Source organism: Apus apus, chromosome 7 (genome assembly GCF_020740795.1).
Source record: "Apus apus isolate bApuApu2 chromosome 7, bApuApu2.pri.cur, whole genome shotgun sequence".
NCBI classification, from domain to species: domain Eukaryota; kingdom Metazoa; phylum Chordata; class Aves; order Apodiformes; family Apodidae; genus Apus; species Apus apus.
This window is the reverse complement of record NC_067288.1, coordinates 16,700,875-16,723,675: the sequence shown is the minus strand read 5'-3', so window position 1 is coordinate 16,723,675 and position 22,801 is coordinate 16,700,875. Positions and strand designations below refer to the sequence as shown.

Below are 22,801 nucleotides of genomic sequence, written 5' to 3'. Positions count from 1 at the left end.
CTATGGGATTCATGCACATCAATGCTGCAGGGAGGGGATCTGTTGCTACTTCCTATTATGCAGAAGCAGCACCAGGGGCAGAAAAGACAATTAAAGCTGTAATGGAGATGAGAAGAAAGCCCAAGGCCTCCCACCCTTCGCTTATCCGGTATTTCCACAACAGGATACAACAGCCCATTCTGGAAAGCGCCTGATTTCGATTCCCACCAGTGTCCTGGTGAGGTGGGCTGCTGGTGCTCTCCCAGCACCCTCAGCACAGCTCTCAGCACAGCTCTCACCTTTGCACTCTCCGGGTACTCCTCAGGGGCTCGGTGCAGCAGGACGTGGCCTTTGCTGGGAATGTTTAAGTAGATGCAGTTTGCTGCGGCATCGTCGGGCACTGTCAGCTTGTCATAGCGGTGGTCACTCATCTGCTGCATGGTCTGCCACGAGACACAAAACACAGCTATTTGGACCAAACACACTAGCAGCCCCAAACAAATGGGAGAGCAAAGCCTTCAAAATCCAGCTAATCGCAACTGTCCAATAAGCCAAGAGCCACTTTGCAATGCAGCAAGTAAGGAGATCTCTTTTCATCTCTGCCCTTCAAGGAAGAATCTACCAACCCTAACTGAAATGAGCAGTAGAAAACCTTTGTAAAATGGTTCCTGCAAGCAGTGGGATTAAGCATGGCACTCAGTAAGTGTTGTCCAAGAGCTCTTTTCCTTAAGGAACGCACATTGTGTATGCAAAGCTACTGCTTGCATTGATGAAAACTATAGGTGTTCACCACCTTTAAAAAAGCATCCATCATTCAATATTTATAAAATAAACATGAATAAACACAAACAGGACAGGAACAGTTCCCAGCCTGGATATCAGCCCAATCTTAATTCTTTTCAAGAACCTCCTTTCAACTTTCCAAGCAGTTACTCTTTCACTAAGCACCTGTGCTGGGGAGCGAGAAGGCACGTCTGTGCTAATCCTCGTTTCCAGGGGGACAACACAATAACCTCCTCAGAACAGTAGAACTGGTGGGTCGCAGAGGTTTGGTTTGTAAGTATAGGGCTCATACACAAATTTGGATCCTGCCTGGAATTACAGAGACTCTCAGCACATCAGAAGTCCAGTATCCCATGTTTTGGATCAGGTTCAACTTTATAATAAAGAGGGGAAAGGCCTGGAGACAACACACCCGACTCCGCGCTGCACCGCTCCAGCTCCACATCAGCTTTACCCTGACAGAGGCAGAGACCAACGCAGAAGTGAACAAAGCTCAAAGTCAAAAACTTTGGTCCTACTAAAAGCCAAAGCAAATGCAAGTGTTTCAGTTTCACTCCTAGCCCCCTATTCTCACATGGATTGCAAAGATGCAAACAGAAAGACTTTTCTCCTGAAAAATACTGTAATATTATCATAATCAACTGATATTATGTTAATTTTTTTACTAAATTCCCTTCTCAGGGAAACCTCACAGATTTACACTGCATAGCAGAGAGCAGACTTTGATTTTAGGCACAGTTAAGTTTATTGTTAAATTAATTGTAAGGTCATTAATTTGTGCTACTACTCATTCATTGAAAAATCCTGTATAGAAATGAATGATGATGAGGCTTTACAACATAATTGCAAAGCAACAAAGCAACTCCTGCTTGAACACACCTACAGTAATTCCTTCACAGGTCTGAATACATTTTTTATATTGTAGCCTGAGTCATCCACATCCTATGAAGAACATGAAACTCACAAATAAGAATGCCTTGCATTCTTGAGGAAGTGTTATCAGAATTGTCATTTCTTGTTTCTTCTGAAGTTATGCAACTCTGAGTTCACGAGATCACATCTACCTCCATAAAAGGTTTGTTTGTTTTTCTGGGGAAAAATCCTTGCACCTTTACTTTACCGGATGTGCTTTTATTACTGTGTTTATCATGGTTGACTTTTTTATTTGTAATTTTATTTCTGTTACATTGCCCAGATGTGTTTTATAACTATTTCCTTGATCTTGCAGACACCTAGCAGGAGGTGACATGCTTGCACCCGGTGTAACTCTTCTCCACGGTAAAGAGGCTCATCCTCTACCTGCAGCTTCTCTTTCTTACTTAAATAATCTTTTTAAGTCTGGATTAAGGGAAAATAGTTATTAAATCTGCACTGAAATACACATATCAGCAAAGGAAAAGCCACCATGCCTGGATTTTGCTTAGCTCCCAAACAGTTGTGCATCCAGCCCTTATTGGAAACAGTGTCCCAATATTGTAGGTTTTCTGTAGGAACAGCTCATTCATCGTAATACATTATAAATAACTGTGAAACACTTCCGTATGAAATTAGAAATTAATTCTTAAGCAGAAAGGTATGGACACATCTCCCATTTTTCACTTCTGCAAAATGCTCGAGTGAGACCAGCAGCAGCAAGCAGAAACGAAGAACAAGTGGCAGGGCTCTAGATGTGCCAGCAGGAGGCACGAACCAGCTTTGGGAAGCCTAGGAGATGGCAGTGAGGGCACGTTAGGAGGATGGTTTTCAGGTCTAAAAACCACACAAGTGCTGGCTGAATTAATTCAGAAAAAAGGTAGGAAAAATGAATGGAAAGCGAGATGCAGCAGCACAGGTGTTTTGAGCACACAGCTGCAACAGTGGGAATGGGATCTTGGCGAGCTCAAACACTGCCACAAGAAGCATTTACTAGTAACTGGAGGCTTGACAGTACAAGATTACTGTCTTCCTCAGCTCTTACCATCAGAAGAAAATAAAATTTGCAAGTCTTCATCGCTGTTATAGCTATGCCTGCGTGTTGAAGTATTTTATTTCAAAAACCACTTTCTTCAGAGTGCACCCACGCAGTAACACCTCAAACCTGCCCTGTAGGGAGGCTCTGGATGCTGCAGAAATGCACCAGTATGACACAAGTTACTTTAAAGATCTGTAGGATTTTTCATGTTTCTATTATGTAAAGTGTTTGAGCACATGTGCCTGGCCAGACAGGCCTCCAAGGCAGAGAAAGAGACAAAAGCAAGGTCCTTTGATTGTATTTTCTATCAGATACACCCCAAAAATATGGGGGTTTTTTTAGAAATGACAAATATACAAAGACTACAGCGCTCACACAATGCATCTGTGGAGGGCTGGCTTTCTGCCCACAAACATTGTATGATCAACTACGTTAAGAGCCAGGCATTTCCCACATGCCTCATTTTTCTGAGAATTTTCTTCAGTCTGAAGAGGGTAATTTTCACTGCACATTCTCTCAGCCCTTAGTCATGCTTTCCTTATGCTGAAGTCATTCACATAGCCTAAAATGCCTTTTCTACAGTTTTTTTACAGGGTGTCCTCAGACAACTGAGGTAATGGATAAGCTAAATAATCCCAAATATGAAGCAGCATTATGCATGAAGGAAAAATGTGTGTGTTTAGGGTCTGTTATCACTGATGGAGTTAAGATGACCACATGAATTTCTAAAACAGGCCAACTCTAGTTACAAGTTTTCCCCCTCCATGAGGAAAGCCCCAGCCTGAGCCCTGCTGGCATCTGGGAACGACTCACATCCAGACCGCTATGGGACAGACAGCAATTAAACCTACCACACCTGCAATAAACCTTGGCATCTTCAACACCAGAGTCTGTCTAGGTGGCTTTTAAACCTGCAGCAAGGTAGCTTCAGAGTTCAGACACATATAGTGTGAAGTAACATTTCTTTTCCTTTCTTTTTTGAACTTGCTCCTTGCCTTTAGAGCTTCCCTGGTTCTTGCACTGCAACAGTTGATCCCTGGTCACCTTTTCTACATTATTCCTGGCTTTACAGACTTCTACCATCCCATCTTAGAGGTCTCTTTTTTGGGTTATACTCATAGCTTGCTTCATTTGTCTCCTTATGCAAGTTGTTCCAGGTATCTGTCCAACCTTACTGAACTCTTCTGAATCTTCCCAGTTCTACTTTATCTTTTTTTGGAATTAAGGGATCACACATTCATATTGCACACAACAACCAGCATCTAGATGCACCAGAGCTTTAATCAGTGGCATAACGATGTTCTACATTTGGTTTTAAGCTGAGCTAGCAACTTCAACAAGCTCAGGATCTTATTTCTGTGGTAACGATCAGAGAACATTATTTCATGTGATGTTCACACTGTCCTTCTCCCTGTCTCTGCTGCACATCACTTTACACTTACCTACACTGAATTTCATTGTTTTATCGCCCTGTCTCAGTCTAAGTTCCTTCCTTGCTTCTTTGTATTTGGAGAAACAAGCAGCACTAGAGGGAGAAAGCAACAGCTTTAGGGCTCAACACAAGAAAATACAGGACAGAGTGGGGCTGGAGATCTGTGCCATAGCTCTACATGCCTGGGTGCCAGGACTCATCTTGTCATACAAACCATGCCACTCAACAGCTTCTCAGTGTCCTTGAAATGCAGCAGTGCCAACAGTGACCATAAACAGCTGGCCACACTGACTGGAGAGGATGGAAGAACAAGAGCTGAAAAAGTCAGTGACCTTGCTTGAATGTCAAGATCTATCAGGAGTGTCACTCCCAACCAGTGGGAGAGTCAACAGTGAGGTAGACTCAGCAGAAAGTGAATAAGGCAGCCACCTTGAGCAGCAGAACTCACTGTAGAATGATTGAAGGTTTCTTGTCAAGTATCAAAAAGTCTGCTAGAGATATAGCACAGACCAGTCCCTATAGATGCAGACACAGAATTCCACAAGTACAACAGAACAACCAAATTCTCGATCTATTCCAAAGCAGTGAGGCCCCAGCAGGCTGCCACGCTCAATATGCCAGATTACTTAGTCCATACACAGCCAGAGCGTTTCTACCTACCACCCATGCTCTCAGCTGCTGGGCTTTGGGCTTTTCCTCCCTGCTGCACCCTCTCAGTCATGTTTTCCAGAAGGCAGAGTTCTTTAAGCAACCTCTCCCACTCCACTCCTTGGCTTTTCCTGGCGCAGGACACCTCTTGCATCACCACAGATGTGAGGGCACCACACACTGTCCACACGCCCTCCTGTGCCACTCTGCCCCTTGAAACCACCCCATGTCATGGCCACACTGTCACCTGCCTGCCAGCTCTGCCTAAGGACCACTGCAAAGGGAAACCACGACCTGAGGAGGGGAAAAGGAAGCAGCTTAAGTTGGTTGTTGGCCAAGAAGGCAACAGGACGAACATCCTGTGTTTTGGAACAGGAACTCTGGGAGAGAACAGTCAAAGAAAAAAAATGCAGCAAAGGAACAGAAATGTGACTCCTCATTTATGCAAGTCAAATGACATCTCCTCAGTCAGCTTCTGAGCCGATTCCTGTGCCTGATAGCCTTACTGGTTATGACAAGTATGTATCGAAGGGGACACTTTCATTGCCCTTTACAAAAAAAGATTTAATCGACTAATGTAACAGCCTCTATAAACTTTTGAGTCTGTATCTTCCAAAAGACTAGATTCCCCTGCACATATGCAAAGTGAACAGGACTGACACTCAGTTAAGCATAGTACATTTATTACAACATCTAACTTGTAATTAAAGCACAGCCAGTTACCTTCTTATCATAGCAGGTCATTTGGTACTCAGTGAAGACCTCTGTCCTCTGAGATGCTGTACCCTCATACTTCATAAAGTAAAGGAAAATCAGGAGCTAAAAGTATGGAATATATTATAGGCTCTACCCTGGAGCAAGAAAATATAGGCTAAAGGAAAGTGCACAGAAATTTATAAACTGATTCATCTTCCTATTCACAAGGGTTGAGAGCAGCAAAGTCTCATTTTTATTTTTAGGAGCAAGTTGTCAATTGTTCTCTGGATTTCACTAGCCTTTCTTTGTTGCTGCATTATAGAGAAGTCAGGATTCCTCTGCACTTTCTGCTAATTCCCTATCTGATGTCATCTTCTTTAGGTTATTAATATTAGTAATGATTTCCACAGCAACCCATTGTGATATCGTAAATAGAGGATTATGACTTCATGCGGGGAATAAGCAGAGGCACAAATGATGAATTCTTAAGGAAGAAGAGATAATGTTTTAATGCAAACTTGTGCATTACTAGAAAAGACAGACACTATACAGACAACAGGAGGAGCAGATTTCGATGAGCTGTTTCATGCTGTCCATGGGTACTGGCTGCTTTCTGAGAACACCAGATGAAGTTTTCCCCGGCCATATTGCCTCTGTCATTAGCATCCTCTGAAACAACCAGGTGAAATCCCAGATGTTTCATGTGAAACCAGGAAGTACTGCATTACCCCAGATCCCAGAGTTACCCAGATACAGGGATTAAACCTGGGCCATAATAAAGCTGAAAGAGCTGGGGTTGTTCAGCCTGGAGAAGAGAAAGCTCTGGGGAAACCTTATTACAGCCTTTCAGTACTTAAAGGGGGCTTATAAGAAAAATGGGAACACACTTTTTAGTAGGGTCTGTTGCAATAGGACAAGGGGTAATGGTTTTTAAACTAAAAGAGGGTAGATTTAGACTAGACATAAGGAAGACATTTTTTACAATGAGGGTGATGAAACACTAGCACGCTGTCTAGTGAGGTGGCAGATATGCCATCTTTGGAAACATTCAGGGTCAGGTTGGACAGGGCTCTGAGCAACCTGACCTAGTCGAAGAAGTCCCTGCTCACTGAAGTGTTTGGACTAGATGACCTCTAAAGGTGCCTTCCAACCCAAACTATTCTATGATTCATATTATACAGTGGGATAAGTACTTTCCATATTGCAGTCTTCACCCCTAGGCACCATGACAGGTTTCCCACCTTCCTTCTATGTTCTGTGTTCCCTTCTGAGATCCATCAGCATCCACCAAACACTGAGCATTACCCCAGAGCAGCAGGGCCAGCTGGAGTCTCTCTCTAGCAGTCTCATGGCGAGACCCTGGGTTAGTCCTTTGGAGAGTGCCTGACAGCCGAGCCTACCCAAAGGACAACCCTCATTTCCCAACAGGTGAGGGAACAATTTCATTAGCAAGCACTTGCTACAAATACAACACATACTGCTTGCAAGAGAAGTCTTGAGATTGCGAAAACCAGGAACCCCAAGATCCTTTGGGATTGCTACCAAGTTATCCAAAAGGTGACAGAGAATGGTTTGACTGTAGACTGCAGTGCTGCCCCCTCACCTTCCTGCACTGGGGCCTGCACCGTCACAGCCTGAATTTGTCCTCATTCACACTCAGTAAAGGTCAGCAACTCCAGCAGTGCAGGATCAGAGCCCAAAGGTGACAGGTTTGGAGGAAATCCTGGCTTCCATGAAGGAACAGAAAAATAATCCCAGGCTTTACTGGCTCAACAGCCATGGCCAACATTCAACTATGGAGTTACATGTATGGAATTATGAACAGGTTTAACTAAGAGAAGGAATTAAACGCATGTTGAAAGCAGCAGAGGGAAGTTCAAGTTTCAGACATGATAGCTACTACAGTCCCCAGTAGTTTCTGCAGTTAATTTGTCTCTCTTTCACCCAGTTTCCTCAAGTGCCACTTTTCAGCTGCAACCCAGGTATTCTATACTTGCCAGAGCCTAAAGAGGATTTCATGGTTAAAATGTCACTTCTGATTTATTATCTGCTTCCAGCATGTGCTCTATAGCCCTAAACTGTGTGCGCTCATTTCCTAGCTCACTTGCAGTGCTTTATATTATACACCCAGCACTAAAATCATGATAAATTGAACTCTGCCATTTCTGCAATTTCTTTTTCTACTTTTAAAGGATGTATCAGTTGCACTGGTAAAGCCAATCAAGAAAAAATTATCTTTCAAATAAGATTGTTAGTAGGAAAATAAATCCTATCTTAAATATAAAATGTTAGCATAGGATAACATAGGAGTTCACTTGTTGCCTAACAAGACACACTACAGAATGAAAACAACTCAACTACCGGCGATGGTTAAAGACAGCTTAATCATCTTGCTTGTATGATTGCATTTCCAGAGCAGACATGAAAAATCACAACAACAAAGCAGAGGTTTAAAATAACAAGCTACCACAATAAAGGAGTGGCATGCTGGGCTGTGCCAGGCAAATGACTCAGTAGAAGCTCAGGGGACCATACTGCCACAGACTGCAGCGGGCAACGAGAGGAGCAGCTGACAGCACTGCCACTGCACTGCCACTGCACTGCCGAGCTGGGGAAATCCAGGGAGCAGGTTTTAATCCTGAGTATCAGTGCCTCACAGAGATCCTACTGAACTGCATTTCCACAAAACTGCAAGAAGCTAATTACCAACTGAATTTTTATTTTTTTTTTTCCATCGGAGGCAAGTGAACAAAGACAAATCAAATCACTGTCAAAAAGCAAGAATTCAAACATTAGAGGAAGCTCGGTATAAGCAGCACTGCCAACTCTGCCATTTCTGAGACAGGAGTGTTACCTATTTGTTTTCCAGTAACTTCTCTGAAAAGATGCCTGGAGGAACAGCCACAGGCTTCCCAGGATGAGATGGGAGTTGGATCCCATACACTGAAGGAAGAAGCACCCTCTGGGTAACTTCATACTTAGTTCGGAATGTGACATGGCTGCCTGATGTACCCTGTCAGCTCCCTGGGAGTGGGAGGGGGGCACATGCTACAGCACAGAACCACTGCTCCAGGACAGAGCCCCTAACCTCAGCTGGCAGGATGTGACCAAATTCCACTGTCACACACACACATAAACGTGGTACTAAATCTCCAATGCAGAGAAACACACTGAAAACTGACATAATTGATTTATTGTTTTTTTTAAAGATACCCACCAACAATCAAAGACTGCTAAATTATCTTGTTAATTTAATTTTCTTTAAAAAAATGTATCTGCTTTTTACTCTACCTTGATTAATGCTGGTATTTACTTGACAGCTAGTTACCAGCAACATTTAATCAGCTTATCAAAAAAATATTTCTGGCTGCTATAGCTAAATTTATGCACAGCAACATGATTAGCCGAGCTGTGCAAAAGGCTTTAATCAAACTGATGAGCTCTCAGATTAGTCCTGGCTGAAGTTCAAATTGCAGTTCTGAGCAACCATTATTGTACTTGAATTTTGCTCGTGTTTATAAACACACTACATAAGTGTAGGGCTGCCTGGATATCTGCAAACTTCATCAGGCTGCTGTTCACAACACATTTCGAGTTTGAGCCTGAATATTTAGGTAGTGCATATTTCACAGGGAAAGATGTAGGGCACTTTCTGTCCCAGACTAAATCAATCAGACACAGCATCAGGAACATCAGATCTTTTGCAACCAAAACCATTTGTCACAAGTTTCTCAGAGAAGACATGGGTGATAAGCTGGGAACGGGCTCCTAGAGCTTCACATAGTGATTTCTAATAAGACAGTAACTTCAACAGCCTGTTCACATGAATAAGCAAATTTAAAGCCACTTCAAACTATGTGGGAAGCCAAAGGACCATCCTCTTGTCTAAGAGTTCCCCTAAGATCACGTGGAGCAATCAGACTGCCATCCTATTCCCTTAATTGCTGCCAGGCTGCAAATCTAAGCCAATCAAGACTGCACTTCCCTGGCCTCCATAATTCAACCCAGGTCAAGCAGGGCGATGCAGAGATTCAAAATGCTGGTTTTGTCTTAGCTGGGGATTGAGACATTTTAAACCTTGAACTGTCACAAGGTAAAGAAGAAATAAAAAAATCCCACCAAATCTCTGCTGCCAAGCTCTGATAGGAAAAATTAAGCTGCTGGGAAACGAAAAGTCCTAGGATTATGTCCATGAGAAAAGTGTGTAGGATCTGAAAAGCAACTGTGCAATCAAGTGTCACAGTATGGCAGTAAGCACAAGTCTCTCAGGCTTGTATCTTGCAAATACTTAAGGATGTTTTAAAGTAAAAAAATACCACTGGCAACCAAAGTCAAGAAGGTGTAGAAAACATGCAGGATCCTAAGCTCTTTGGGGGCCAGGCACGTTGATTTTAGAGTTACATACTATTTCTATTGTAAATGCTCTTCCTGGCACAGATTCAGACAAGTAGCCTCAGGCACCAAGAACAGTGCTGTTCTTTAAAATAATTCATTCTCTAAAATCAGGGCAAGATACAAGCTGGGCTGCGTAAGTTGCATTTGAATTGAGTGGAATTCAGAGAGCTTTCTCACTTAGGCAGAGCTCTCCCCACCCCTTCCCATTTACTATATGGGACACACAGCTGGCTTCCTCCACACATTAGTGATCATGTTGAATGAAGGAGGCTTCTGCAAAGCCTGCACTTAGTTTCTTATTTAGTAGCAAAAGAATCAGTATAATGATAAGCTGAAAATTTGGGACTTGCTGCCATCACTGAAAAGTAGATTTTGGTTTAACCTTTAAAGGCAAGTCCTGATATTAACACTTAAGACACTTAGCTATAAAAGGCTTTTACATAGGCTCTGGCTTATCTGCATCTCAAACTAAACCATGCAGGACAGTAGATTCTAGTTTATCACGAGGGCCAAACTCACTCAAGCATCACTTCAGATAAAAGCACTGGTGCCTGCAGCTGTGCTGCTGGGTAGGAGCAGAGATGCTGATCTCTTGAGTGAGTGCTCCTGTTGCCCGTGTGCGTAATGAGCTTCATGGCCTGAAGTGTCTCTGTACTTAATTTGGTACATTTGCTCTGAACAGACTCAGCAGGCAGGAAAGCCATAGAGACCTGTGCAAACCATGGTGCAATAAACATTCCCCAGTGAGGATGAAGGTGGTAGTACAGCACTGACCTGCTTGCTACACAATAGATTACTGGCTTGCAAGTCTGTCAGGGAAGAGACCCAGATTCACATGGCCTCCTAGCCCAAGGGTTCAAACACATACCTCCCACTTTAAAGGAAAATACTCAGGGACCCAGATTATCAGCAAGGCTGGGGTGAGACTACTCTCCCTCCTTTCTGCTGAAGCTACACTGTTACAAGACCCTCATGAGACCAGAGAGGAAAAAGTGTGACAAGGAAGGAACTTGACTTTGCAGTCAGGTGATGCAGGAAGGAGGGATAGAGAGTCCTGGACTCCAGTCCCTGCAGCTGGAGTTACTTACAGACTTTATCCAGAAGGTCTACACTAAAAATGCATACATAGGTCATCTTCGCAACAGAGATCATACCCCTCTCCCTCCTCCTTCATGCCAAAACTTTCACTTCCTCTCTGGCAATTTTAAAAGCCATGTTTCTTCATGGAAACATCTCCTGTTGCTCTGATGGTATCTCCTTCCTCCCTCCTATCACCAAATTATCACCTTTTTAGTCAACAATGCTGTAAGTAATAACCTGCATAAGCCATTTTAACCTGTATAATCCATATATTTCCTGAATATAGCTGAAGCTGAATTACCATTACTGTTCTCATGTCTGCTACACACATTTTTTATGGTTTGCACATACAGAAGACGCTGAGATGTACTGATTTTCTCTTTCATTGATCTAGTTCTATTTTAAAATACCAGCATCCTTGAGCACAAATTTAAAACAAAACAAGTTTGTTGTTTAGAACATTTTCTTATGTGCTTTACCTTGAGGGCTTTCTGTGCAGCTTCACTTGATCCAATAGCAATCAAGTTTGGTCCAGCCATGCTGCAAAAGCTCTTCAGATGCAAAGAATCATGAACAGGGACTGTGGAGACAGCATAATCCTGTATGGAAGCAAGGAATGGTAGCTGTAAGTATTTTTAAATTGTCCTAGTTCCATAATTACATGAGACATTCCATAATTACTCTCTACAAATTAACAATAGCAACACATCCCAGGGTGCAGTGTCAACTGTTAAAAGTATGACATACCCCACTGGACCAGCTTGTCTTGTCTGGTGCACTGGAATAAAATTCAGAATAGGTTTCAAATATTATTGTAGCAACTGTAAAGAAGTACATTAAAATGTGTAATTAAACACTATGTACATAAAACCTCTCCAGGCACCAGCAATAAGAACACACTGTCAATACATGAGAACATTAAGAACGTGAGTGTTGATATGCTCTCAAATAATAAGTTTCCCACTATCCAGGTCACTTTTATGCAGCAATATCACATTTCAGATCCAACTTCAGCATCTGTCACAGGATGCTCAAACCTTTTTAGTAACTTGTACCTTTTTTATTTTTTTAAATAAGTCTTAAATAAAGCACTTGAGTATCACAAGCGTCTTGGCCAGTATAATTTTTAAATTAGTTCAGTGAATGATAGCTTTTATTTCCTGTGGCATGAATGAATCTACAAACCTTAAATGTGTCAGCCAGAATTTCTGCACCACGCTGATTTGTCCGCCTGGAAAGCCCCACAAAAAATTCTCTGCCTAGAATGTAAAAATGAAGAGCAAAACAATGGCAGCTTTTTTTTTTTTTTAACCATAAAAAAAAAAATAACATTAACTCCTTTATCAGAACACAAACATTTTAAAAACAGGTCAGCTTTAGAGACATGTTGAAGCAATCTTTTATGGGTATCATTTTCTATCTTTCTTTTCTCAAGTTGAATGATAAAACTGAAAAATCAACTTAGAAGAATGCAACCTGCAAATCTGAGCTGATAATTTAAAGCAATTACCTTTTTCCAAAAGACACATTTTACCAGAAACATAAATAGCTTCCCCTTCTAAAGCTCTGCAACGGTCATTGAGTTAGAAAAGAGAACAGCTGGGCTGGATTAGTACAGCACTGATTGACCATTTCCCCCTCCCTCTGAGATTTCCTCTGGTCTGGAAGGCAGCTCTGCAGCCACCAGCATCCCCCAGCTCCAGAGGAAATCAGTGCTGCATCTGCACTGCATTAGAAGGGCCACCCTTTCCAGTCTGCCTCTTTTGAGACCGTTCTTTTCCCTTGGTGAACTAAGGCAAGCAGCCAGTCTACTGTGATGCTGATCAAAATAAACAGGCTCATTCAGCACAGGCAGGGAGCAAGGTGTGTGCAGCTGATGTGAGAAAATGCCTAATGGGTTTAATGGCATAAAAAACACCATCAGTACCTTCATCTTTGAAGTCAACCATGCATATAAGTTGTCTAGCACATGACATCTGGCAGGCCATTCCACCTCTTTCTCCATAAACTGAAAATGCATTTTTTGCTTTTGATTCATTGAACTAGTGACAATTGTCTACATCAAGCTTTTACAAGTCCTGAAAATGAGTCTGGTGAATTTAGCTGCTTGTAATAAGAAATATGAAACAACTGGAGGCAGTTCACTACTGAAAGTGTTTCTTATTGGCACTTTACAAGCTAAAATAAAATTTGTATGCACCGTGCTGCTCTTTGTACTGTGTGTACTGCTACTTCATCTATTCAGGCACTAAAGCAGGACATTGAGGGTTGCATTGAAAATTCATCTCTGCTACCTCTACGACATTTAGTAAATGATTTAACAAACAGCATAAACTACATTTTATTATGCAGACGACAGAAAACATGGTCTTCAACGCAGTGAGAATATGTAAACAGCAAATCCCCTTCCACTGTACCTGTAAACAAGACATCTCCACCATCCAAGGTTGCGTTTTCATCTACCATCTCTACTATATTGAGGTTGAGACTTTCGAGTACTCTCTTCATGGCTTCAACCTGTTTAAAGGAAAGTTGTTTAGAATATATTGTATCACTGAAAAACTTAAAAAACCCAACCAGAAATACACACTGGTAATAAGAATTAAAAGTCCTCTGACACACCTTTAGCAAGGCAGATGGCAGGGCCCTTTATGTCCCTGTCCACCACAGTTTCCCATCTCTCTCCAGGTTCCTTGATGGTCTGGAGGGGATGGGGTGTCTAGTAGCAGCTACTGGGCTCTTGCCTTTGCACAGGAACCATGCAGCATCCAGGGGAGACAGATGACAGGTCCAAAACACATATGAAGTCCAACCCCTATGCATAATAATATCCTCTCTTGCAAATCCTGTCCCTCGGATCTGAGCAGGTAAAAGGACCATCCAGAGTGACATTCTCTCCTTCCATGCTGCTCCAACACAAGACATGGCTCTACGAGTCATGGAGGTAGCAGGTCTACCCCAGGTCCCTCGTCAGTCAGGGTTAAAAACAAAACAACCCCCACAACAGGAAATGTGAATTTTCTTTTTAGTTTTGCAGCTTTACTGAGCACTAGTTCCCCTGGCATTTTTTAGCTACTTTGTTACAGAGTTACAAGACCTCTCAAGTCTATGTGTTTTATTACAGGCTGCTCCTCATGGAGAGATGCACAAGGTGCAGGGAGCCTGGGGCTGCCAAGCTCATTCCCTGCTGAAAGGGGCTCATAACAGGAGCAGGGGATGCAGCTCCAGCAGGTTTCCTCTTTCCCAGTGAGGGCTGCTCAGGATGCCTAGAGCAGAACCTGATTCTATAGAGACTTATATCATTGGTCATCCATAAGAGGGGCTAAGGCTCACTATGTTCAAGCGCCGTCATCTTGGTGCCTTCTAAGCCAAAAGAAGCACCTACACTCAACCAACAGCTCATCAAAAGCTTACAAATACAGCTTGCAGAATATCAATATAAACATTAGCTCATCCACTGAAACCTGTGAACCTGATCCCACATGGCAGCATCTTCATGTTTGGAGGAACCTCCTCACCATGGTCAACCAGAGGTGCCCAGCACACACCTTGGCTGTGTGAGTAAAGTTGAGGAGGTACAAAAGCCTGAAGGTGGATCTGCCTGCAAGAAGATGTGCCTGTGACCAGAGCAAATATACACCAGTCACAGAGGTGTGTGAGGGCTCCCTCCAGCAGGTGGGAAACCTACTTATTACCTGAGTACTGCAACCATGCAAAATGTTCGCACTGCCCAGAGAAGAAATTCTAATGCAGTTGGGAAAGGGCTGCTAGAGTTTCCCAGGGAAAGGCAGGCAGCAGCTCTTCACATCCCCAGGCTAGAATGGCCCACTAATAACACTTGCACTAGAGTACCAATTAAGTAAAATGCCTAGATAATGAGAATAGCAGAAGGTAAATGCTGACTTTGTGTCTGTGATTTGACTAATATGTGTTATAATCACCAGCTGCTGATGACCATTTAACCACCAGGCTATGCCGAAGATGCTTTGAATTGTTTCTTTATTTAATATAAAGCAGTTGATGCAGCTGTAACACAGACATTAAGGAAAGTTATCAGAACTGAAAGTTGTCTGAAATCACAGAAAACTAGTTCAATTTGCTTTGTGGTTGTTCCAGGTTGTGAAGATATTTAAGATGCTCAAGATGTTTTTCCCCAACATAAGCTCATTTTATCTTATGAAACCAAATTTAAATAAATATAATGGTTGCCATATAAATAGCTGGATCTTTTTTCCATGATGGGTGTTAATGGATTCAAGTCTAGGGTTCAATGTCTTGCTGGGTTTTTAAGCAAGCAGTAGAAATTCCTAGAGTTTTAATTGGAAAGTGCTGCTCACATGTCTGGTAACACATGCTGGAATTATCATTCAATATCCGTTGCTTGTGTAAAATAGAAGTCTCAAGTTACTGTTTGCTTTCTATAGACAAGACCAGGAACTTCATTCAATAGAAGCAGAAATCAAAAAGGAACACAAACTGCGATGAGAAGATTAGAGGGAAGATTTGACATTATTAGAAAGGCAACTGAAAAAAAACCCTTGTAAATATAAGATTCTGGAAAGCAACTGAAAAAAATAACTTGTAAATACAAGATTCTGGAAAACAACAAGAAAAAAAAACACTCCATCTGCTTTTGCATATGGACAAGTTTCCTGCATGGGTGACAGCACAGACTCACATTACCCCCACCACATCATCTTTAAAGCCATCCTGCAGCAGTTCTGAGTAGGGTCTGCAATGTAGCATGTCACCAGTGCATGTTTGAAGCACAACCATCTTGGAAACAGTGTACTGCATCATTCAGAGTTTGGGTTAGGACTCAAAGCAGCTTGAGTCTGTCTCTCAGCATTGCAAAAGGGAAAAAAAGAGCTTGGCTCCATCCTTAAGTCTTTCCAGATCAGAAAGAACTGTGCCACTTTCCAACAGAGCTCCTATCCTGGAGAAAAAAAAAAAAAACAAGATACAATCTTGTATGTACAAGTGATGGTTATCTTCAAGTAAGCTGCTAAAAACAGGGATGCAGCAAAGGGGGTTGATTTTATAAAGCCTTCTGTCCTCCTCACATATTATCCTCTCCAAACAACCGAGACATGTTTTTCTGAAGTCCAGAGTCTTAATACACACTGGTGAGGTTTTATAATGAATGAAAAACTAATTCACAGAGCTAGCTTTGATGTATGGACAAATAACGATGTCTTTTTTTTTCCAGGAGAGAACTGAAAAACAGTGGATGGAGAAAGTCCTCTGTGAAGGCACAGTCACCCAGGAGACACCAGTAGAATACACAAAGTATTTGGACATGAACTGATTACAAGCATATTCACTATGAAGACAACTAACTGCTTGCTTTTTTCAGAAGTAGCCAAGAGGAAAAGTCACCTTCCATCACTTTAGCTCCTTTATTAGAAAACGAAAATCCCAGGTAGTCAGAATTGTAGCACACAAAGAACACACTCATCTGTATCCTTTAAAATTTCTGTATCGTATTATCTCAGGTCAGCTTAAGGTTTGTAAGACGATATTGGGTTTTATTGTACACGTACCCATTAGTACATTGGTTGAGTGTTAAAGCTTGTATGCTTTGTGTAGTGATATTTTTCTAATAAGCACATTCCTGGTGTGAGACGGGATGTGTCTAATCCATAGCAAAGCTGATTGAGAGACAATGGGCTCCAGCCAGCTCAGCTCTGTTTCAAGGAAAAAGGACAATAACTGCGTTTGACATTTATAAGAATCTAATTTCCTCGTGCTTTAAAAATGGAGCTCATTACCCTCCGGACTGGTGCCTTCCACCAATTACTGTAACTGATGTGTGGGGATTCTTCCTTCTCTATTTTAGTATTTGATGCACTCTAAATGGAGGCTGCTTCCTAAATTATTTACTGGTCTTCTGTGCACTAACCATGTTATGAGATTTACGTTATTGACAGTAAGGAGGAAATTATCTTTTGAAAAGGCAGCGAAAACGGGGACATGATTTTGCAAGCCAGGCAGGTTTTCCTCTGGGGTGCCAGGGATAGGCAGTGGGGCTGCAGACAAGGGGCACCAAGGCTCCCAGTGTCTCATGGGCAGGAGCACAGCTGGGGCTCGGAAGAAGTTGTGGATGATACCATGTCAGGCATCTCCCAGTGACTGCAATTACCCATCCCCCTTGAGCTCCAAGCTCTCAAAGTGGGAAGATGGCTAGAGAACTGTTTCAAATGAAAGGATGCAGTGAGATTTGGAGAGCAGAAGGCCATCCAATGAGCCAGAGGTTACATGAGGTTTTTCATGTAACGCAAATCTAAGTGCTCTGGAGACCAAATGCAGCCCTAACAAAAAGGGTTCTCAGCCCAAGACACCCTACTGCAGTGTCTCCTGAAATTTTACATCCACCACCAATTTCTCCGACATGTTAAGCCCCAATTATTGGGCTACACTCTCCACTTCATTGTGTTTTAAACTGTCATTTAGAGCTGTGCAAAGCAAATGTCAGACTTAATATACACAGAAGTTAGACTGTGATGTCTCTGAGGTGACTATTTTTGGAGCCATTATCTCCAAGTTCACAAAGTGCCACTGTCAATATATAATGCATTTTTCAGCAAGGCTCCGAACAAAGGCTATAAATAGAGACAGAAAAATCCAAGGCCAGAAAAGGGTAGACTTCAGTTTTGCAAAACCTGTTACCAGTGTTGGTCATGATCCAGGTCCTTGCCTGTCTGAATCTGTTTCATTTGGAGATGAGGAAGGTGTGTATCCTCTTAATGATAAGCACTGCCCATATGCATTTGCAGGGGCTTCAAAGAAAATGAAACAGCATTGAAAGAGTTTTGAGGTTTTTGAAAAGAAAAATCCACTACTGTTTTTTTTTTTCTTGCTCTAAGTGAGTCAGACACACATCCTCATATATATTTATCTTGGAAGTTCATGGGATGTGGGTTGTGGGAGTTTGACTCCTGCTCCCAGTGTTGATACCAGAAAGAGCCTTGGCTCTTGAGAGGTCATCAGGGAAGTGGTGGAAGAACAAGATGGCCCAGCGCTGCTATTTGAGGCAGAACATGCTGTAAGAATGTGTTAAGTGCAAGACAACTAAGGTCAGCATTCTCCCATAAACAGCAGCTAGCACAGCCTGGTAAGGATACTCTGTACCTTCCATTCCCACCCCTACCCACTGGTGGACCACCGTTTGCTTTGGCAATTGATCAACCTCTCCACCCACACAGGGCCTTTGTGACCATCCCTCTTTTGGGAAGGGAAATGAAGGTGAAGATAGGCAGCAGCCTGGCCTTGAAGTGAATCACCAGCTGTGGGGCAGCACGTTCCTGGAAGCCAAGGCACCCGGACAAATCATACCCAGACTGCTCAGTTCAGAGTGATTTGGCCATGACTTCAAACTAGGCTGCACATCACAACATGTGGATAATGGTGTTATGCCAGAACACCCAGAAAACCCTTTTTGGGAGTTTCAGTTGATCCTCCCTTGCTGCTCCCTGCTGGAGCTCCATGCCCAGGCCTTCAGGCCAGTGTTGGGGCACTGCCCCATAGCACCACCCAAACTGGCTGTGCCCATGCCCATCAGCACACAGCTGGCACCGCTCCTCCTGCCTCGCTCTGCCAGGCATGGTCATCCAGTGTGCACACAGCACTGCTTGTCCTCAACTATTTCTCATCAAACAAGGCCACAGAAGGGCCAAGAAGGAGCACTGAGGTACTCCCCAGTGATGTCCAAGCAAAAGATATATTGTTAGCTGCTCCCAATACACAGATTCCATCCCAACCCCTTCCGGTTGCAGCTCTGAGACAGTTTCACCTTACCCAAAGCTCGCACCAAGAAGGCACAGTTGTTGGCATAGTTCAGGTAGCTTAGGAGCCTTGGAGTTCAGAAAGGACCACATGCATAATGACCCCAGTTGTTATTGCCCACATGCTGCTAATTATGGACCCAAACCCACTTACTACCCTACTACTGAAAGGGTCACAAGCTGTGTGCCTAGAGCTGATGTACCCAGCACCAAATGTGCATCACCCCTTGAGAGTGACCAGAGATCAGGGTGAAGTACAACACCACTAGGGATTAATGGGAAAGGGGAACATGAAAAGAGCTGTACCACCAGCAGCACAGCAAGGGACTGGTACATGGAGGAGCAGAAAGTGGCAAGTGGCCTCCAGGGCTTCTTGTCCCAGGAAAGCTTCTCAGCCTTGCAAGAGGGAGAGCTCCAGCCTGGCAGGTCTTGGGAGCTCAAGCAGCAAAATCCTCTTCCAGGTACACACTATTAAAAACACCATTAATCTGAATGTCCTTGGAGCACGTTCTGTTTTAAAAGCTAAGAAGAACCAAAGCGCGCGAGACCAACACAGCCTGCCAGTAGTAAACCATGCCTGGGTATCTCTTCCCTCTCTTCCACCTTTTATAGCCCTTAAAATGCAAGGACACTGTTTCTTACAAAACAGGAGCCAGCAACCTGCTCACTTGCTACAAAAAGTTGGGCTGAAATTTCAGCCCTCAGCAAGTGGAAATAATTTCAATCAGGTATAAAAAATTCAGAGCAAAAAAAATATGCCTAAGAAGATGGAGATTTAAAGTCACCAAAAGAAAAGGCTCACTAAGATCCACTAAGCATAAAATCAGGTTAGTGGAAAAGTTTAAGCAGCATGAATGCATTGTTACAGAAAAACAGAGAAGATTTTGCCAGATAAAGACGATGACATGAAATTTAAGCCGTACAAAGGCATGCTGAGAAAGTAACATTCTAAATACTTTCTGCTTACAATTACAAAATGATCAATTGTTAAGTGTTGGACAGAGAAATATATTCCATTCTGCCTGGACATGCACAGTGGGCCAAGAATGCACCTGGATAAGCCAAGCATTCATTATCTCCCAGACACTCAATATCCCATAATACCCCCAGCGGCTGCCAGCTCCTTGTCCACCCTTGACCACATGCCATGTGCCCCATTTCACAGCTGAAAAGTATTTAAAATTCATGAAGCCTGTTGAAAGCTCAACTGTCACATTCTGCTCATTCCATAGGGTATGGGAAAACCGTGCAGAAGGGACATTTCAGCCGGGGCTATTATGGCTCTTGAATAACCAATATTCCATTAAATTGCTAATAAACCCACTTGAAGATAAGTTGATCACAATCGAACCATACAGTAGCATTCCTTTCCTTTAACACCGAGTTGTCAGGTTTCACTCTCTACTGTACTACTGTTTCTGTGCCGTTTGTTCGTGCCTTGACACTGAGCATTCAAGATACTCACTTTGTCCCCAGTAATCTAAATGGCCTGTTCTAAAGAGGCTGAAAGATCTTTGGCAAGGATAATACTCCGCTTATTTTAAGGTAGTGAACTCTTTTCAAAGGAAAGTCTGCATTAAAGAAGTTGAAAAATCTTTATACCTCAACCAGGATATTTGGGGTTTTCTAACTTCTTGAATGGGGTGCTCACAATTTGACTGCAGGGGTAAATGGTACAAGCACCTCCCAGCTTCCCTAACACCCGGTCAAGCTTGGTCTGGTGAGCTTGCATTTGAGTTTGCAGTTCAGCAACTCACTTCTTGCCCCCTCCACCAAATCCCTGTTTTATCAACCAAAAGAAAAAAAAAACAACCACAACCAAATAAAACTTCAAGAGTGTTTGCTTTGCATTAAAATAGATTTTGCTTAGATTCCTTGCAGTTAATTGTCACGCTGCTGGCATGCCTGCTGTTGCCTCCTGATCTTGCTTGTGTGTGCCGAGAGGACTCCAAATTCTGTAACTTCTAACACCAAAAACCAGATCAGTCTCCTTATTGGAAGATGATTTGGAATCTTTAAATATATATTAACTAACCTGACACTGCTGAAAAGCAGCTTCCATCCAGCTCCATGCCAGGAGGGAACCATCATCACCACCAAGCTCTGAACATTTCCCACAGCTTCTCCAAGGCATGTGGTAACAAATCCGCAGATTTTGGCTGCATGAATGGCCAAGGACCATCATCAGGAAGATTTGATCCCATCTAATGTGTCTGATGAGGAGCCACAGAGAAGACCCAATGGTTGCCACCAGGTCCCCATTGCCCTGTGCTAAGGATGGGCAGGAAGGAGAAGCAATTGCTCCCATGGGCAACCCAGAGCACGCCCTGGATCTAGCCCAGCTCAAGAAGCAATGACCATAGTCCCAAGCAGCAAAGAGAATATTTTTCTTCACTCAATAAATGGTCTTTCACTGAGGAGCATCTGGTTGCTCCCATGTTATTTTATAACAAGGGCCCCATGGGCAGAGCTTATTCTAGCCCAGCATTTTTTCCCCTCTAATAGTAGGTTTCATTCATGCTTTCAGGGATGTTGACTTGTCTTATTTTAGCTATGCTAACACATCCTGCAAGAGTGCCCTGAAGTGTCTAGACATATATAACAACAATAATGGCAGAAAAATGTAAATTCTGACTATCTTCTGTCTCCCAGCTAATGCCAGTAAGGTTTCCACTGCCAGGTAAGCAAAGTGGCATCCCTGTAGGACTACAGAAGTTTGCTGATATACATGAAATGGGATTAAATTATTGAAGACACATCAACAGTTTTAAATAGTCAAAAATACATCTTAATAGAAATAAGCAAACTGGAAGTCATCTATCCAACAAATTGACCATCACAGTACTAGGTGACACTAGGACAGTGGTGAAATGCTAGGACATTTCAACCTGAAAATGACCTCTAGCAGTCTAACACTATACTGACAAGTTTTAAGGAATTTGGAAAATTTAAATAAAAATACACAGTAAGCATAACCTCTGGCTACTGTTCCTTCAAATCAAACTGACAAAGGTGAAGAAAAAAACCAGCTTTGCTAGTCCCTGCTTCTGCACTGGCTTCCCATTTGAGGCTTACAGTCATGAGGATGCGACGAGAATAAGGCAGCAAGCACTAAAATATGGGGAGCACATGAGAGACAGCAGTTGATGCAGTCTCTCCACAACCACACAGTTTTCTAGATGCAGTGCCCTAACCTGCCTTGCAAACTCACCAACTGGGCAGGCAGCTGCCTGCAGTGCTGGGCTGAGAAGAGCCTCTATCCCTGCAAACACCAAGAGGGACAATGCCACCTCTTGGGCTGCTTTGCCAAGAGATCCCTCACTCTCCTGTGTGTCCAGTAACAGAGGGACTGTAGTACAAGATCTCTTCTCACCTTTGGTATTTTTAAGCCAGGCAATATTTTATTTAAAAACAACAACTGTAAGCAAGCTGCCTTCATTGTAACAAACACTACATTAACATAATACTAACAAAACACAGCTCCAGCTTTCAAACCAGCCAGCTCACACCCTGCCTCCCCTCATTAATGTCTGCAGGGACTCAGGACACAGTGAAATTACAAGACCAGAGTCAGAGAACAAGAAATTTATGGTGATTAATTTTATGTGACAGCATTGAGTCCTACTGCCCATGAGGTGACAACAACCCACCAGATACAGAACCCTGCCCTCAGCCCCAAGGAAGGAGCCCTGGAGCCTTCCCAAAGCTGCTCCAAAACCTCACCTGCAGAACTGCTGTGAAAGGCACTCCTCTGCCCTACCCCCAAGCACCAACTTTAGATACAGGTGATACGTCACCAACAGTCCTGAAAAACTGTGAATTTCTTGTTTGTGACTAACACATAAGTGCTTGGAAAACAGAAACGACTCCTTGCCTTTCATGCAGTGATGTTTCACCCAGACAGAAAGGGCACCTGTACAAACTCTAATTTACAAAGCCCTGATCTACACAGCAAATACAAACAAAGTATAAACCTAAGGAAGTCCTTTAAGGCCTCTCTGCACTTAGCTACCTTGAAGTCTACATGAGTTTCAGTGCATTGACATTTATAGA

The 22,801-nt window shown here is 42.9% G+C and overlaps 1 protein-coding gene across 2 annotated transcripts in view; it reads right to left on the bottom strand.

Moving 5' to 3' along the window:
• The window catches only part of DDAH1 (dimethylarginine dimethylaminohydrolase 1), a 59,339-nt gene that overhangs the window by 4,554 nt on the left and 31,984 nt on the right, over window positions 1–22,801 (bottom strand). For both annotated transcript variants that reach the window (XM_051625401.1, XM_051625402.1), the window contains exons 2-5: window positions 13,382–13,481; window positions 12,150–12,223; window positions 11,444–11,563; window positions 279–422 (exon numbers count right to left, since the gene is read on the bottom strand). In XM_051625401.1, the coding sequence (XP_051481361.1) occupies window positions 279–422; window positions 11,444–11,563; window positions 12,150–12,223; window positions 13,382–13,481 (438 nt within the window). The remainder of the gene's footprint in view (window positions 1–278; window positions 423–11,443; window positions 11,564–12,149; window positions 12,224–13,381; window positions 13,482–22,801) is intronic.